Here is a 16,721-nt window from a genome sequence, read left to right as displayed (position 1 = left end):
GGCGACTATATATTTTCCTCTTAAAAATAATACAAAATTGTAATAGGCAAAGCAGTTTAGACATGTGAGGACAACAAGTTTTCTATAAAACAAAAACACAGATGTACAGACATGGTACAATAAAAAGGTAAGTTAGAGTTTCCAGCTGATTACAATTTTTAAGTATGCCCAACTTTTGCCATTTTTGTGTATGATTTTTTTGGTTTGAAAAACAATAACAAAATATTTTCAAAATTAATGATTTGCATGTCGCTATGAAAATATGGAATTGACAGATTGAACAGTTTGGTTGAACGGGGGGCATTTCACTAAGCTTTCGCACAATTTAACTAATTTGGAAATAAGGAAAAATATAAAATAAATGAAAACAAACTTGTTACATATAATTTTCAATAATTCTGGCAGGAAGAGGGCATAGTCTAAGAGCTGTATTTCTCTAGTTTTATAAAGCTGTTCTATCTACTTATTGTACCATGGTCACACCTATCCTTTAATATGTTTTGCCCCTTACCACTTTAAAATGTTTTACTTGGCCCTCAACTGTCTCCTATGCTTAATGGTCACAGCAGAATGAACGGACCACGCGTCATCACAACAACCGCAAAGAAAATTTGATAGTCGATAATGCCGCTTTATGCGTTACGCAATATCAATGAAACAACAACGACAGAGGGACAGAGTAATGCTAGGAACACAATTGGAGCGAACGACGAATTTCGCCCTACGCGGCGACAAAATGAGCCGCGAAAATTCGTCGTATGGAACACAATACCGACGAAATTATAAAACAGCTGATGAAGTTGTTTACTTTTTGCTCATTTGTTGACTACAATGAATTATACAAGAACACATAATTCTTTACGTTCTCTATTATAATTTCACTTATGTCCATCTTCTCTATTATAAATTCACTGATATCAATCTTCACTCAGGCGCAAGTACACAAATAAATAAACAAATTAATTATGTTTTTTTTATACGAGTAACAGATAGTAGAGTGACCATAACAAATTTTAAAGTAAAAAGTAACTTTATTTACTAAAACACATAAAATTCGTACAAGTATGGCCACCTTGTACTGTTTTGTTCGCCGGTCGCCGGCGTATGAAATAGAAATAAAGCTAATTGAGTTCGCGGCGACCGACGAAATTTTCGCCGGTGCCGTGATTGTGTGCACTTCCATATACACATATGTGTTTTATTTTTGACGACGAACATACGCCGCGAAAAAATTCGTCGTTCGCTCCAATTGTGTTCCTAGCATAAAAGGTTCTGACAAAAGTTGTGTTCCAGAACCTGCAAATTAGTACTAATTAGCACTAATTCTGCTACAACGCGTTCCCGTACTCCAAAAACTAGCAAAACTTGCAGCTCTCTCGAGAAAAAATGGCGCTGAGTGCTGCACATTTCTGCTTGTTTTAGCTACATGAATTTGGCCGAGCAGAAATGTGCATTTTGTAAATTTGACATTTAATTGGCAGGGCTAACAAGGTTGAAAAATGTATTGATACATTTCAATAAAGAAAATGATCAACTTGAAAACTAAAGGAAAAACTAATATTTGTCGTGCAAAAAACAAAAAGAGAAAATATGGAGCAACTGATGTATTCACTTTTGGATGATTCCAGCAGTGAAGAGGACTGGCTGAATGAGGAATCGATTATTAATTATTATTATAAATTATTAATTTTAACTTATCGTCTTCAATATTCATTTTTTAAATGTTGGCGCTCTTTTCAGTAAGGTTTCACCAGTCCGATTTAGGCTGTTTACTTTTGGAATTTTGAATTTTGACATTTTATCGCATTTCTGCTAATTTTCCGTTCCCTTATTTTTTGAGCAAACCTAAATGAGAATGACATTTCGAACTGTTCTCTCTTCTGCTAGTTTTACTATTAAAAAAGTACTGGAACACAACTAAAGTTTTTTTCCCATCCTTAAGTTCGCTTAAAAACCAAGAAAGCTACCTTAAACCGCCATATTTTACCAATAAGAGAAATTCGGAAACAATTGGAAGTATCATTGACAAATAATCTCTTACAACAGTGTTGTTTTCTATGTGGTTGTTAATGCATGTCAGGCATATATCTTATATAAATATACCCAGTTAAAGCCTATGTTGAGTCTTTATACGTTGTTGGACAAATTAGCTCAAAATCGGTTGTTAAATTAATAATTTGTTATATTCGATTCATTGTTTTAAAAGTGACCATTCATTTTGACAGATAATCATGATATCAGCTGGTCTTGTTTAATGTTTTGCGGCATTTGGAACGTTTTTCAATCTGTTAGGCAGAGTTCATCAGAAATGGCCAAAATGGCGAATTAGATTGTCGTCCGCGAATTAACTTGTTTACAATACAATGCAGCCAGTAAGAACAAATTATTTCAAATAAATTATTTATTAAAAACTTCTCTTTGCAGACTATTGCATCGTTCTTTCAAAAAGCATCCTCGAGTAATGGAAGCAAACCAAAAGAAGCTGAAGCAAAAGAGCCGAAAAAGCGCAAAGCTCGGGTAATTTCAAGCGATGAGGACGATGAAGTTGTCCCGGCGTCCCCTCATGTTTCCAAAACGAAACATAGCAAGAAATCAAAAACTGAATGTAATGGTTCAGGGACATCGAAAACATCGCCCACTTCCCCAAAGAAGTTAAAATTGGACAAATTGAAATCGAAGTCACCTTCGAAGAATCCATCAACCGCTGTAAAACCAGTTGATCCAATGTCGTTGTTTGGTGGAGAAACAAAGCGCATTGAAGCCAAGAAACCGCCAAAACCCAAAGATCGGGCTTTACAAGAACTTGAGGATGATGACATTGATAAAAGTCTAATGGAAATCGATTTGGAGGAAAGTGTGTTGGAAACTACCAAAGAGAAGAGCAAGAACGATGCTAGTGAAAGGCCGCCAAAGAAGGATAAAAACAAGGAGGAAAAACACACTCCAGATCATGAAAAAATTAAAGAAGAAAAACGAACACCAACAGAGGTCAAGGTCAAGGAGGAAAAAACTCCAAGGAGCAAAAAACATTCTTCTGCTGGACATGATGATGAAAAACCAAAATCAGCCAGAAAATCAAGTGCTGATTTGGATTCAAGTAAGAGAGCTATGAAATATATTATAATATTGTATACCTAATCAACTGCAACCATATGATAATTTTTTAGGTATTTTAACCGACGAAGAACGTCATGAACGTAAGCGCATGACAGCTATTTTGTATCAGAAATATAAAAATCGTTCATCTGTCATTAACCACGGATGTAAAGAGGTTCCTAAGGTAATTCGAAAAACTTGTATTAAACCATATTTGCAATTGAATTAGCCTTACTAAATACACAGGGCAAACCGAATTGTTTGGCTGGATTAACATTCCTTGTAACCGGGGTATTAGAATCACTTGAGCGGGATGAAGCATGTTCCATAATTAAGGAGTATGGTGGAAAGGTTATGACCACTGTGGGTAAACGTTTAAATTATCTGATAGCCGGTGAGGATTCTGGTCCCAAAAAGCTTGCCCAGGCCGATGAGTTTAATGTCAAAATCATAACAGAAGATGATTTCCTTAATCTTATCAGAGAAAAATCGGGCATGAAAGTTGAAAATGGTGGTCATGAAGACAATGAAAAACCTACCACAAGCCCCAAGAAAAAAGAAGATGTTAAAATCAAAAAAGAAAAGCACAGTACCACTCCAGAAAAGAAACACAAAATGGAAGAAATCGAAATTAAAAAGGAAAAATTGGAATCACCTCCAGAGAAGAAACCTAAAAAAGAAGAATTGAACAACAACATAGCTGAAACAAAAATTAAAAAAGAAGTCCTAGAGGAAAAGCAGCATATTAAATCAGTAAAGGAAGAATTTCCCAGACCACCACCTGTTACAGAAGATATGATGGCCTGGGTAGACAAATATAAACCAACATCGGTCAAAGAGATTATTGGGCAACAGGGACCGGCCAGTAATGTGGCAAAGTGAGTATTTCCTAGTTGTATTAGTTTCCTAGTAATACAATAATCACCTATCTTTGCTAGGCTAACAAATTGGCTTTCTAAATGGTACGTTAACCATGATGGGAAGAAAAAATTACAAAAGCCAAATCCATGGGCCAAAAATGATGATGGTAGTTTTTATAAAGCCGCATTACTCTCCGGTCCACCTGGAATAGGTAAAATGTTTTCAATAAAATTAAAAATAATCTAACCCGAAATAACGCATTTCAGGAAAGACTACCACTGCAACATTGGTATGCAAGGAACTGGGATTTGATACTGTGGAATTTAATGCTTCGGACACCCGAAGCAAACGACTACTGAAAGAAGAAGTCTCCGAGCTGCTTTCGAATAAATCACTTTATGGCTATTTTTATGGTAATGCCCAGGCTGTTACCAAGAAGCATGTTCTTATTATGGACGAAGTAGATGGCATGGCTGGCAACGAAGATCGTGGGGGTATTCAAGAATTAATCGGACTCATTAAAGAGTCCTCTGTTCCTATTATTTGTATGTGTAACGATCGCAACCATCAGAAGATGCGATCGCTTGTTAACTATTGTTATGATCTGCGTTTTAATCGACCCCAATTGAAACAAATCAAGGGTCGAATCTTAAGTATTTGTGCCAAGGAGAATATTAAACTTGACTCCACTAAATTAGATGAAATTATATCGGCAACTAACAATGATATTCGACAGTCTATTAATCACATCTCATTGCTTAGTGCGGGCAAGGAATTGAATCTAACATCGGACAAAAAATTGTCCAAAGAGGAAGATAAAACAGCACAAAAGGATTTGAAAATGGTAAAAGTTCAAAAATAATTTTATACATTACCAAGTGTATATTTTAATGCAAAACTCTTTCAAGGGTCCCTGGGATGTCGTTCGTAAAGTATTTTCGGCGGATGAACATAAAACTATGTCATTTTACGACAAATGTGATCTTTTCTTCCACGATTATAGTCTGGCTCCATTGTTTGTCCAACAGAATTATTTGATTGTAAGTCCAGCCGGACCCAAGTAAGTATAAAATTCAGATTCTATAACCATATATGTGCTTGATTATAAAAACTTTATCCTTTTAGATCTGAGGTTATAAGCAAAGTTGCCAACACAGCAGACTCCTTGAGTTTGGGAGACCTCGTAGATAAGAAAATTCGTTCCAACTCCGCCTGGGCCCTTTTGCCTACACAAGCGATTTTCAGCTCAGTTTTGCCAGGAGAATATATGAGCGGCCACTTCACGGGCCAAATAAATTTTCCCGGCTGGCTGGGAAAAAATTCACGCTCGACCAAACGTAGCCGTTTGGCTCAAGAAATTCACGATCATACGCGTGTAAAAACCTCTGGCTCACGTCTTTCCATTCGTTTAGACTATGCGCCCTTCTTATTGAATAAGATTGTAAAACCTTTGGTAGACAAAGGTCAGGAGGGAGTTGAAGAATCTCTGGAAACATTGAAGGAATATCATTTGCTTCGAGAAGATATTGAAAGTTTAATTGAACTAAGTTCATGGCCGGGTAAGAAGAGTCCAATGGATGCAGTAGATGGAAAGGTTAAGGCTGCACTCACAAGAGCTTACAATAAGGAGGTTCTGGCATATTCATATTCAGCAACAGCAGGTGTCAAGAAAAAACGTGCCGAGGCCTCAGATGATCTTGATGCATTGGGCGGCGGAATGGAAGAGGGTGAAGAGGGAACAACCAATGCCGCCGTCGAATCCGAGGATGAAAATGATGATAACTTGGAAAACGATGGTTTAATTAAGGTTAGTTTTGTTGAATAATTGTTTAGAAGTTATTCCATTCAATTGATTTTCTTATAGGCGAAGAAGAAAAGTGCATCTTCCACAAAGGCTTCTACGTCGAAAGGCTCAGCAGCCAAAAAATCCACAACTACCAAACCGAAAGCAGCAGCCAAATCAAAGAAATAATTTATTTTGTAATTGCATGTTTGAATTTTGTTGCATTCTTGTGATTATTTTTGATTGAAATATATGTGTATACATTGAATTGTGTAAAATTCTCACAAAAATCAAAAAGGCCTGATCAGCATTGTCAGCATATTGTTACTTTATTATTGGGATTCCGAAGCTCGTTTATGTTTCTTTTCTGCAGTGTCCTCAGTACTGTTTGGCAATTGTATATTAACTGCGGTCAAAGCTTCTCGTATCCACTTTGGTACGGGCTCATCCACAAAGTGTTTGCTCATAAAATCTTTAACAAATGCCGGAAACTGATCTTGTTCAATTGCTTTACGCATTGTGCGCATCAAACGCAATTGAAATGCTATATTGTGCACACTTAAAAGACTACAGGATACACTTTCTATTGTCGCGATGTGGTGGAGGTACGACCGGGTATAGAGTTTGCAGGTACTACATTCACAATCTTCATCGATTGGCCTCAAGTCCAGTGCATATTTTTTATTCTTCAGATTTAATTGACCCTCCATGACCAATGCACAACCAAATCGAGCTGTGCGTGTCGGAAAAACGCAGTCAAACATATCTATACCCAGGGCCACACATACAACAAGATCCGCTGCGAAACCCACACCCATAAGATAACGTGGTTTGTCCTTGGGCAACAGATCGGTACATGTATGAACTGTTCGCCAAAACTCATCTTTGCTCTCACCTCCACTCAAACCGCCAACAGCATATCCCCTTACCTTTCTCTCCATAAGACCGCTCACACATTTCTTGCGTAGTTCCGGATCTAAGCCACCTGTTAATAGAGAGTAACAATCAGATTAAAACGTTCATGATAATTGTAAGTGTTATTCTCACGTGCCTTGAACAATTGGAAATAAACTTTGATCATCGTCTCTGGCATGAGCTTTAATACATCTATCCACCCATCTGATTGTGCGATGCATAGCCTCCTCTACTCTTGGCCCAGTAGTTGTTGTTTTCACCACATCATCCAGCTGCATCATTATGTCAGCACCAATGGCATTTTGTATTTCAATGGAATGTTCGGGAGTCAACATACACTCCGAATTATCAAATGGCGAACGGAAATTTACGCCTTCCTCGGTAATTTCAGCTAATTGCAGCAGAGACACCATTTGAAAACCGCCCGAATCGGTTAGTATTGCCCTGGGCCAGCTCATAAATTTGTGTAAGCCTCCTGCCTTTTTAAGTATATCAATGCCAGGTCGCATGCCCAAGTGGTAGGTATTTGACAAAAGTATTTGACAATTTAAATCAATTAGTTGATCTGGAAGAACTCCTTTCATGGTGCCTTGAGTTCCGACCGGCATAAAGACCGGAGTGTTTACTTCGCTGTGCCTCACAGTCATCAGTCCTGCTCGTGCCTTTGATGCGGAACATTCTGCAATAACTTTATACGTAAGCGGTGGAACTTTATTCGTTGCCATAATCAGTAAGTTTTTATAATTTTTATTTAACTCGGCAATAAAACAAGATAGACCCACTCGCCCACAAATTAGGAGGGAACTGTCAACATGTGTTGTGAAGACAAAAGCAAGGCTGATGTATTAGGGGTACTCGCATCATCCATTTGTTACAACAATAAACTACAATTAAACGTCAAATTTCTGCCCCCTTAATTGCAAAAAAGAAATTTGTCTAAAATATCTTTATTCAAAGTAATTCAATATTTATTTAGTTAATTATTAATTTTTTTAATTCTATAATTATTTCATATATTACTACTTATTTTGACATTCACGGTGCCGTCAACTATGCTGATGCGACTACATAATACTTCTCCCTTGAAAACGAAACCAACTGCTGATGACAATTCTTAAGTAGGATACACACTATTAATAAAAACTGACATTTTAGCAAGAAAGCCGAATGCTTTTATTTGCTTCAACTCTTTGCAGCAGCCAGTCTGGTTACTTTTCCTGCAGGAATTGTCCAGCAACATCTTTCTCAGAGAGAGTAAAAAAATTAGTCTTGCTAATTAAAAAAATATATATGTATTTTCAAATTGAAAGCACAAAAATAATAAACAAACAATAGAAAACACCTGATTAAATGTCAATGAATGAGAAGAAGAAGAGTTGCAAGTGATTGCAAAAAGAAATTTGTCCAGCAAGAATTTTCAAACTCTCTATGAAAGAACTGTCAAAATATCTCTCTCCAACCGCTCTCTTTTGCAAAACTTTCACTTAACAGACGACTTCCACTAACAATTTGTAACAATTGTTACACATTTTAGAGTAACCAAACACACGTATTATTGCGCCATGGTTCCATCCAATTCGTGTTAGGCGTCATCGATAAAACAACAAGCACCAGTAAAGTAATTACCTAACAAGTCAATGTCAGAATTAATGACATTTATCGATAACCACCGTTTTTAATTTGCAAAATTTTATGTAGTCTACGCGTTCGGCTTTGTTTTAAAGTAGAGGTTGTAGGGAATGTTACATATTTTTAATTTTTTTACCAATGTGGCCCCTGCGAGCATAGCTGTCATTCAAAACTGATGTTGCGTACCCAGTTATTTTAAAAAGCTTCCTTTCGAATATTACGTCAATTAATGTTGACAAACAGCTGATTGTCATCATTAATTTATTAATTTTCCCTGAAAAAGACAAAAAATTCTTAACATAGAGGGAGAAAGTATATATTTGTTTTGTAATTTTCCCTTTCATAATAGTGTCAATAAACAAAAAGTTCACATGAAGAAAACTATCAACAATTGATGATCGGTTTGGAATAACAGCAATTTGCGTCGTATCGCTACTGTTGATATTGAAAAGTTTGGGAATTCGGAAGAAATGTTTCGCAGTCGTAGCTGGTTTGGTGGCGGTTGGAATAAACCAAAAAACCGTCTATCATTGGATCATTTGAAATATTTGTATAGCGTTTTGGAAAAGAACACAACAGTATCAGAGAATAATAGAGGCTTGTTGGTGGAATCCTTGCGAAGTATTGCCGAGATATTGATATGGGGTGATCAGCACGATTCCTCAGTGTTTGAGTAAGTGTTGGGTCCCATAGTCATCAGACCCTGCCCGGTCAACTAGCACAACTATTATTAGATATTCTAATTGCTATTCTATAAATATGCATATTCCTTATCTCTAAACTCATTCTTTCAGTTTCTTCTTGGAGAAGAATATGCTGTCCTACTTTCTTCATATAATGCGGCAGAAAAGTGGGGGCTCTAGTTTTGTGTGTGTTCAATTATTGCAGACATTGAATATACTGTTCGAAAACATTCGCAATGAAACTTCTTTGTGTAAGTCAAGTCAAGAACGATATGTAAATATTATTTCTATTTGTATTTCTAACTATTTTTAGATTACCTTCTCAGTAATAATCATGTCAACTCGATTATTGTACACAAATTCGATTTTTCCGATGAGGATGTCATGGGCTACTACATATTGTTTCTCAAAACGCTAAGCTTGAAACTAAACACCCATACCATTCATTTCTTCTATAATGAGGTAGATGTTAATGTACGTAACTACCTTTTGTTAACTACACATATTTTGTTTTTGAATTTCAGCATACAAACGATTTTCCTCTCTATACGGAGGCTATTAAATTTTTTAATCATCCCGAGAGTATGGTGCGAATAGCAGTTCGAACAATTTCTTTAAATGTATACAAAGTACAAAATGCTAGCATGTTGCGTTTTATAAGAGACAAGTGAGTTAAAGTTTGTGTTGTTGTTGAAAATGTTGATCAACTTTTATCTTCGTTTAGAACGGCTGCTCCATATTTTAGTAACTTGGTATGGTTTATTGGTAAACATATTTTAGAGTTGGACAATTGTGTACGCACAGATATAGAGTAAGTTGTAAGGTATTTAATGTTGTAATAAATTAATTGATCATTTGTTCTCTCTCTTTTTAGCCATCAATCGAATCAAAAACTCTCAAACCTGGTTGCCGAACATTTAGATCACCTGCATTATTTAAACGATATACTCCTATTGGAAATAAACGATTTAAATGCGGTGCTAACAGAACATCTGTTACATAAACTTTTTGTACCTCTATATATATTTTCATTAACACCGGCACCACCTCCACCATCTTTGGCATTAGTTACACAAAACTTGGCTGCAGTTTTGAATCGCAATGTCGATATTGACATTCAGGAAATGCAAAATCCCAGAGTATCTTCAATTGTTGCTCTATATCTTTTATCGCTGGTATTTTTGGTGGTGACCCACTCCCCACTGGTCCATGCCCTGGCATGGGTTATATTGAATGGTGATAATAGCGTATTTAAGGAAGGTGCTGCATCAGTTCTGTACGAGGAACATCGTCAAGTTGTGGTGCCCAGTTTTACAGAACCCCGTGAAAGTTTGGAACAAGCATTGGATACAGCGGCTAATTTCTCCGGTTACTCATATGGAGAAGAAACCACCGAGGATAGTTTGGTGACAGCTTCTAATAATGACTCAGCAACGACTAGCAATATCCATCCCGTAGAAGAAACTGAAATCCACAGCTCTACTGAAGCCTTAGAAAATGCTGTTTCGACCTTGTCCAATGCAACGAAATTGGCAAATATCACCGACGAAGAAAAGGAAAAATTACAGCAACTAACATCTCCCACCGCAGTGACGGTGATCCATCCAACATTAAACAGACCTTTTTTGGATACTGTCTTATCGGCATTGGACTGCTCCGAAAATGACTATTTGGCGCTTTTGGCTCTGTGTTTAATATATGCCATGACTTTTAACAAAGGTTGTATTTTTTTGTAAATCGAACTACCCATAAAAGTATTCATATTTTCTTTTCCAATCTTACTATTCATGCTGCTTGCTATTTCTAACTTTAAATTATTACGTTTGAGTAGATGGTATGTAAATGATCACTCATTTCAATAGCTCTTCAATATGCTTATTCCAAACATTTCTTAAAATCTAAGACATTCGCACTGGATACATTTATATAAGCTATAATTGATGGTACTATAACTAACATTAAAATTATACTCTTCTAGGAGTCAAAAATGATTGGTTTCATCAGGTGCTATCCAAATCAAATGGAGCACTCAGTTATAAATCGGAGATAATTGAACGCCTACTGAATATTATTACATTGTCCAATCAACCATGTAAGTAACATAACTTATTTTCCATGCGAAATGTAGAGAGAAAATTTGCCAAATACTCTGTTTCTTTTCTCGTTACAGCTTGTCGTATTCGTCTCATTACTATTGAAATAGCTTTACATCTACTGGTGACCTTTACAAAGCCAACAGAAGATTCGCCTGCCACAACCTGTATAACAGAAGCTCAGCAGGATTTGTTGTTTGCAGCTCGAAATCAATCAATGTCTGTGTTGCGAAATTTCTATAAATCCGAAGATATTTTTCTCGATCTATTTGAAGATGAATACAATGAAATGCGCAAAACCAATTTGAATGTCGAGTTTCTATGCATGGACTCGGCAATTTTATTGCCACCCACCGGTACTCCATTGACTGGTATACCATTTACTAGACGTCTTCCCTGCGGTGAAGTAGAAAAGGCAAGGAGAGCCATAAGAGTATTTTTCTTACTACGCAAAACGTGCCAACAATATCTGAATGAAAAAGAAAATATGCTGCCGTTGACGAACTCCGTTAATTTGGTGCAAATTGACAATGTCTTGGATTTGAGTCAGTATTTTAAAAATGTAAAAAATCACATGTTTCTAAATTTATTTATTTTTTCCAGACAACAGTGATTTGATAGCATGCACGGTTATTGCAAAGGATAACGTTAAGCAGCGTAGATTCCTGGTCATTGATTCGCTGCAGCTGATCCTAGTTGAACCCGATGCCAAACTTTTAGGTTGGGGCGTAGCAAAATTTGTAGGATTTTTGCAAGATGTTGAAGTTATTGGCGATAAAGATGACAGCAGGTGCTTGCACATAACTGTGCATCGCGGAGGTGCTAGCCACAACCGCACACCTCTAATATCTGCCAAATTTTTATTTGATGATCATATTAGATGCATGGCTGCGAAGCAAAGGTTGACGAAAGGCCGTAGTAAGGCCAGACAAAAGAAAATGTATCAAATAGCACAGATGATCGAAATACCGGGCCAGGTGATAGATTCGCCGGTTTATGCTGTTGCTGGTTTAAGATCTGCCAGTGGTCCCAGCAGTAGTAGCAGTTCTAGATCTTCACGTGATCACAGGCCAATCTTTTCTACAAATAATCGAGTTCCTGGTTTCGCAGCTGCTTTACGAAGAGAAAATGTGTCGGGCGGTGTTAGTCGCATTCAAATGGCTCAAAATCGTTCCATAGAAGGGTAATTTTAAATAATTTGTATGTATTTATAAAAGTAATATAAACTTGGTCTCTATATATGTCCAGTATACGTAATGAAGGTTCGGGGCGTTCTCGCAGACGTAGCCCAACTTCCAGTGCTGTTGTAAGTAATGGAGAAACAGGTTCATCGCAGCGCGAACACTCTCATTCTCCCAGTATACGTGCCAAAAGTTCTTCTCACTCAAGAGACAACTCATTACAAAGGACATCACGCGAAGGTAGCCCTCTGACTCAAAGGCCTCGGTATGTGAATATATCAATTATATGCGATTTTTCCTATCAAACATTATCGTTGTATTAATTGCAGGTCCGAAGAAATTCCTTTGGAGGATTTTCAACATTCGCGTAATAACAGTCCGCATGGAAGAACGCCTTCATCATCCTCTAATGCTGGTTCACGTTCACATACACCGTCAAGAGTGTTAAATTTTGATCAAATGTCAGTACACAATGCCTCGCCACGACGAGACAGTGCAATGTCTAATCAAACCAATGGCGTTTCGAGCAGTAAAGATAATGTATTACAAACTCAAAAGTCTTCGGAGGAAACATCGTTTATAGCTACGGAAGAACCAAATTCCTCGAATTGCACAGCTGGTTCTAGTGCTGCTAGACGTAAAGGAACCATAGAAACTGTTTAAATCAGTTCATATTCATATTTTTCGATAGCATATACTTTTAAAATTTAGACTAACATTGAACAATTGTTGCACGGTAATGGTGATTTGTTTTAATAGTTGATAATAGTTTTATTTACAAAAGATTTGATTTTACTGCACTTACAAACATGTTGACTAAAATAATAGAATAATAGATTATACATACCTACCTATATATATATTTAATAGATTGTAAATAACCAATATTTAGAATACAATTGTATGTTATTTTAATACTAAACAAGGATTACTAATAACCGAAGCGAAATCGTGGGTAATATTGAAATACTTAAAATTAAAATAATAACAGTTAACATGATTAAATACATTTTTTGATATTATTTAAAACGTAATTGAAACTGATCGTGAGTTGGTATCACACACCCAGCTCATAATCGAATTTAATAAAACTTCTTCTATTTAATATATGTTGAGTGGAACGAGGCTATTTAGCGGCAGTCAAATGTCTCATAACTTGATTTTGAATGATTGGGGACAAATTTTGAATACTTCAGTTATAGTATTTTCTGGATAGTAGTATGGTACAATAAAAAGGTATGACAGAGCTTTCTACTGATTTAAATTTTTTGAGTGTGTCCCATATCTTTGAAAAATAACAAGTAAAAACGAGTTAAGTCTGGCCTGACGAATTTTTAATACCCATCACGAGGTAAAGAAAACCTTTAAAATTAAAAGTATCGGAGTTAAATATTGGATCCATTTTCAAGTGAAATCGGTTAGTAAACATTCTTCAAACTACCGTGCAGTCGATGGTAACGGGTTTCTATTATAGTGGTTGCAATCTATTGCAAGTTTTTAATGCGAAAATTTAAAAAAAAAATATGGCTAAAATCTCAAAAATATGCGGAAGTACCCCTATATATGTGATATCAGAAATCATAGTCTTATTCCATCAACAGAGTCTATGACAAAGAGTGCATTCCGAATTTTGAACGATTCCGCTGAAAATGTGGCTAAAATCATCAGAACACAGAATGTCGAAAAACGTGAACCTATATGACAGTGATGGTCTGTTCCAGATCCATAAACATTTTACTACGATAACCGTTTTTTTCCTTTATGATATCCAAAAAAAATTGTAAGACTAGTAGATTCTTGCAGGTTCTGGAACAGAACATGAACTGCCACAGGAGATAGAACCCATTACGGACCCTCAGTACCTAATTTTAAACAATTGCATTAGGAAATGGAGCTACAATCAGAGTTAGAAAATGTTACAAACTCTTAATACTAAAATTGGAACAATTCCTATAGAAAATGGTTAAAAAAAACCGAATATAGGGAAGTGCCGTTATATTGGGGCTATACGAAACGTAGACGGATAATTTGACTAAAAGATGCTAATGTTAATGGCGTAGTGCTTTTCCCAAACTTGTTATGTCTTGAACGTTATTTTTATAAAAACAACAATAAAGGGGTTAAGCCTGACCATTTTGCAACAACAATATACTATGGTATCCCGAACAAACAAGCCAACACTATTCAATTTTTACTTCCATAACTTATTTTCGTTTATGCAAATGGAGATTTGAGCAGGTTCTTCAACAGAATCATAAGCATCAGGCGTAGTCGTAAAGTACTAGTGTTACTAAAGGAATACACGAGCTACATCTAGTTCCGATAGTTCTTTTTCCTGAAAAGTGTTTTTGAACTAGTTCATTTCGGAACGACACAGCTCTAGTGACATAACAAGAGTGCATTTTATTTGTTTTAGAATTGGACGGTGTCTTTAAAAATTAAACATGTCTGCGAAAAAGTACACCGACTTGGTTAAATTGACCACACAATATGCCCGCAGGATGAATTATTTGTCCAACCGCATTTTTGGAGAAGTGGCTCGCACCACAAATGATAAATCAATGAAGGTTTGTAACGCGAATTCTTTTTGTGAAAGATGAATGTTTTTGTTTACAATGTGCTCGTTTTATACAGGTGGTGAGAATGTTCAGCGAGGAGCCGGTGGACAAGCGCGACTATGTCGTAAATTGGTATCCCAGACATGTTGAAACACATCTTCTAATGATGAACCTTAGAGATTATGGTCTATTCAGAGACGAACATCAAGACTTCAAAGAAGAAATGAAACGTATGCGCAAACTGAGAGGCAAAGCTCCGCCTAAGAAAGGCGAGGGCAAACGTTCAAAGAAATAGATATACATTTTATTTTCCTAATTTATTGTTGGAAATAAGTAGCTTAGCAAGTCCCTCAAATACAACGTTATCGCCTTGTTTACATTCATAAGTAACAGTGGAAATTTTGCGTTCGTTTTGTGTTCGAATGAGAAATTCACATTCAACATTTATGCGGCAAGGTTTGGGGAATTTAAAGCTCTGCTCCAAAACAATTGTTTCTGGTGGAAAGTGAGTTCCAATGAGACCGGCTATGATCGCATTTAAAAAGGCGCCATGTACCATACGACTTTCCTCTGGAATGCTGTTACTGTGAATAGGATTTGGGTCGCCGGTCAAACGTGAAAAATTGTCGAGATCTTGTTGAGAAAATATTTTTACCAGTTTGATAGGCTTTTGTTGGGCGGCGGGTGTAGTACTCAAGCATATCTTAAAAAAGCTACTATTTAGCTGGCTCCTCAGTAAATTCATAGCGTCTACAAAAATCTAATAGCAGTAATTCCGAAATATTGGCCAGTCTTTTGTTGTTCTTGTATTGGGAATTGATGTGTTGGATACGTTTTACTGTGTCTCTGTAGAGTATGTCTCCTCTTTCTCCTTGTTGATTATTTAGGAGCTGATATATGATTGTACAGCAGTTCAGGAGAATTTCAGTATTCTGCGAATTCAAAAGCAATTCTTGAATAATTTTAAAATTAACGGAATTGCTTAGGTGCAACGATATTTCGTGGTCTGAAAACTTAATGAGTTAGTGATATTTTGAAAGACGAATAATCCTATACATACCCAAACTTATGTTGCACAATCCAGCGATGCCATGCAATTTCAGTCTGTCATTGTTGCTTCGCAACAACTCTAGGAACAGTTGAACCGCTTCCTTCTTTTTCAAATATTCCCAATTAATGGGATCATACGCAAAGTTTGCAAGATTAGCAGTAACTTGTTCTTGAGCTTCTATAAAGTTAAGTAACTTAAAACGGAATCTAGCAGAACGTTAAAATTTCATACCAACATTCGTTGTAGTGTAGTACTCTTCCACTAGGTGTTCTATGAACTCTTCGCGATTAATTCCAGGACATGGGGTCTTTCTTTTCAAACTCTGATGGGAACTGAACATAATTTGTTCCGAAGTTGTATCGTTTTAGATCGATCGAACTTGTTCAAAGAAACAATTCTTTGAAAGGAACTATCGGAACTGAATCGGAATTTATACTGTTATTATTATTATTGCCGTATTATTATTCCTAAAAATATGACACGAATAATAATAAATTTAAGCACTTCTGGAAGAGAAATTCGCTGTTTTGTCGTAAAAACTATTCTCATTGCATTCTCCTTTACCCTGCGTTTAAGCACACAGAACAATATAGTTTATGGTCACAATACTACAATTTGTTTTTGTGACGAAGAGTTCTGCCATTTGCGAAGACAATTGGAAATCATAACTGAAACGGTTTTATGTTGGTTTAATTGTGCCATGGTACAACACATGGTAGAAAAATACAGGTAGACGCATCGACGCTTGAAACCTAAATAGTTTATATGTTTTCTTATACGAGGCTATTATAATTAGAGTTTTTCGACAATTTTTACAAATTTAAATAATTTTTCATTCAAAATTTTCAATTCCATAATTTGTACGACTGTT

The 16,721-nt window shown here is 36.3% G+C and overlaps 5 protein-coding genes across 6 annotated transcripts; 3 read left to right on the top strand and 2 right to left on the bottom strand.

Annotated features, from left to right (window-relative positions):
• Positions 1-2,223: 2,223 nt before the first annotated feature.
• Positions 2,224-6,037, top strand: LOC131800620 (replication factor C subunit 1). Its single transcript, XM_059118103.1, has 9 exons — positions 2,224-2,372; positions 2,425-3,097; positions 3,168-3,280; positions 3,343-3,974; positions 4,035-4,168; positions 4,224-4,801; positions 4,866-5,017; positions 5,083-5,764; positions 5,822-6,037. The coding sequence occupies exons 1-9, from the start codon at positions 2,364-2,366 to the stop codon at positions 5,927-5,929; spliced, it is 3,081 nt and encodes a 1,026-aa protein (XP_058974086.1). The 5' UTR covers positions 2,224-2,363; the 3' UTR covers positions 5,930-6,037.
• On the bottom strand, positions 5,949-7,456 carry LOC101892666 (queuine tRNA-ribosyltransferase catalytic subunit). The gene is made up of 2 exons (XM_005181591.4): positions 6,792-7,456; positions 5,949-6,725 (listed from the first exon to the last, which is right to left on the bottom strand). Exons 1-2 carry the CDS (start codon positions 7,378-7,380, stop codon positions 6,073-6,075), a joined length of 1,242 nt encoding a protein of 413 aa, XP_005181648.1. The 5' UTR covers positions 7,381-7,456; the 3' UTR covers positions 5,949-6,072.
• Positions 7,457-8,532: 1,076 nt separating this feature from the next.
• Positions 8,533-13,380, top strand: LOC101893014 (protein CLEC16A homolog). The gene is made up of 11 exons (XM_005181593.4): positions 8,533-8,957; positions 9,079-9,218; positions 9,281-9,429; positions 9,492-9,634; positions 9,692-9,778; positions 9,842-10,686; positions 10,946-11,059; positions 11,138-11,605; positions 11,664-12,243; positions 12,309-12,506; positions 12,571-13,380. Exons 1-11 carry the CDS (start codon positions 8,755-8,757, stop codon positions 12,902-12,904), a joined length of 3,261 nt encoding a protein of 1,086 aa, XP_005181650.2. The 5' UTR covers positions 8,533-8,754; the 3' UTR covers positions 12,905-13,380.
• A 1,215-nt stretch (positions 13,381-14,595) lies between these two features.
• On the top strand, positions 14,596-15,198 carry LOC101893584 (small ribosomal subunit protein mS33). The gene is made up of 2 exons (XM_005181597.4): positions 14,596-14,808; positions 14,876-15,198. Exons 1-2 carry the CDS (start codon positions 14,686-14,688, stop codon positions 15,092-15,094), a joined length of 342 nt encoding a protein of 113 aa, XP_005181654.1. The 5' UTR covers positions 14,596-14,685; the 3' UTR covers positions 15,095-15,198.
• Positions 15,102-16,275, bottom strand: LOC101893418 (armadillo repeat-containing protein 7). Of its 2 annotated transcripts, none has more exons than XM_059118102.1 (3): positions 16,082-16,275; positions 15,860-16,024; positions 15,102-15,805 (listed from the first exon to the last, which is right to left on the bottom strand). In XM_059118102.1, the coding sequence occupies exons 1-3, from the start codon at positions 16,188-16,190 to the stop codon at positions 15,516-15,518; spliced, it is 564 nt and encodes a 187-aa protein (XP_058974085.1). In that variant the 5' UTR covers positions 16,191-16,275; the 3' UTR covers positions 15,102-15,515. The 2 variants fall into 2 exon arrangements, with proteins under 2 accessions (XP_058974085.1, XP_005181653.4); XM_005181596.4 differs by having other exon boundaries at positions 15,860-16,027; positions 16,082-16,269.
• Positions 16,276-16,721: the final 446 nt, after the last annotated feature.

Source organism: Musca domestica, unplaced genomic scaffold (genome assembly GCF_030504385.1).
Source record: "Musca domestica strain aabys unplaced genomic scaffold, Musca_domestica.polishedcontigs.V.1.1 12, whole genome shotgun sequence".
NCBI lineage: Eukaryota > Metazoa > Arthropoda > Insecta > Diptera > Muscidae > Musca > Musca domestica.
This window is presented reverse-complemented; position numbering and strand designations above follow the sequence as displayed.

What these genes read in the sequence shown, in the direction of transcription:
- LOC101893418 (XM_005181596.4), bottom strand. Translation starts at nt 16,190, where the DNA reads ATGTTCAGTTCCCATCAGAGTTTGAAAAGAAAGACCCCATGTCCTGGA. An exon ending in CTACACTACAACGAATGTTG is followed by an intron (nt 16,028 to 16,081) that starts GTATGAAATTTT and finishes TTAACTTTATAG; the next exon opens with AAGCTCAAGAACAAGTTACT. An exon ending in ATTGTGCAACATAAGTTTGG is followed by an intron (nt 15,806 to 15,859) that starts GTATGTATAGGA and finishes TTAAGTTTTCAG; the next exon opens with ACCACGAAATATCGTTGCAC.
- LOC101893014 (XM_005181593.4), top strand. Translation starts at nt 8,755, where the DNA reads ATGTTTCGCAGTCGTAGCTGGTTTGGTGGCGGTTGGAATAAACCAAAA. An exon ending in TCGCAATGAAACTTCTTTGT is followed by an intron (nt 9,219 to 9,280) that starts GTAAGTCAAGTC and finishes AACTATTTTTAG; the next exon opens with ATTACCTTCTCAGTAATAAT. An exon ending in TGCCATGACTTTTAACAAAG is followed by an intron (nt 10,687 to 10,945) that starts GTTGTATTTTTT and finishes ATACTCTTCTAG; the next exon opens with GAGTCAAAAATGATTGGTTT.
- LOC131800620 (XM_059118103.1), top strand. An exon ending in GATGTAAAGAGGTTCCTAAG is followed by an intron (nt 3,281 to 3,342) that starts GTAATTCGAAAA and finishes CTAAATACACAG; the next exon opens with GGCAAACCGAATTGTTTGGC. An exon ending in CTCCGGTCCACCTGGAATAG is followed by an intron (nt 4,169 to 4,223) that starts GTAAAATGTTTT and finishes AACGCATTTCAG; the next exon opens with GAAAGACTACCACTGCAACA.
- LOC101893584 (XM_005181597.4), top strand. Translation starts at nt 14,686, where the DNA reads ATGTCTGCGAAAAAGTACACCGACTTGGTTAAATTGACCACACAATAT. An exon ending in CAAATGATAAATCAATGAAG is followed by an intron (nt 14,809 to 14,875) that starts GTTTGTAACGCG and finishes CGTTTTATACAG; the next exon opens with GTGGTGAGAATGTTCAGCGA.
- LOC101892666 (XM_005181591.4), bottom strand. Translation starts at nt 7,380, where the DNA reads ATGGCAACGAATAAAGTTCCACCGCTTACGTATAAAGTTATTGCAGAA. An exon ending in TTTATTTCCAATTGTTCAAG is followed by an intron (nt 6,726 to 6,791) that starts GCACGTGAGAAT and finishes CTCTATTAACAG; the next exon opens with GTGGCTTAGATCCGGAACTA.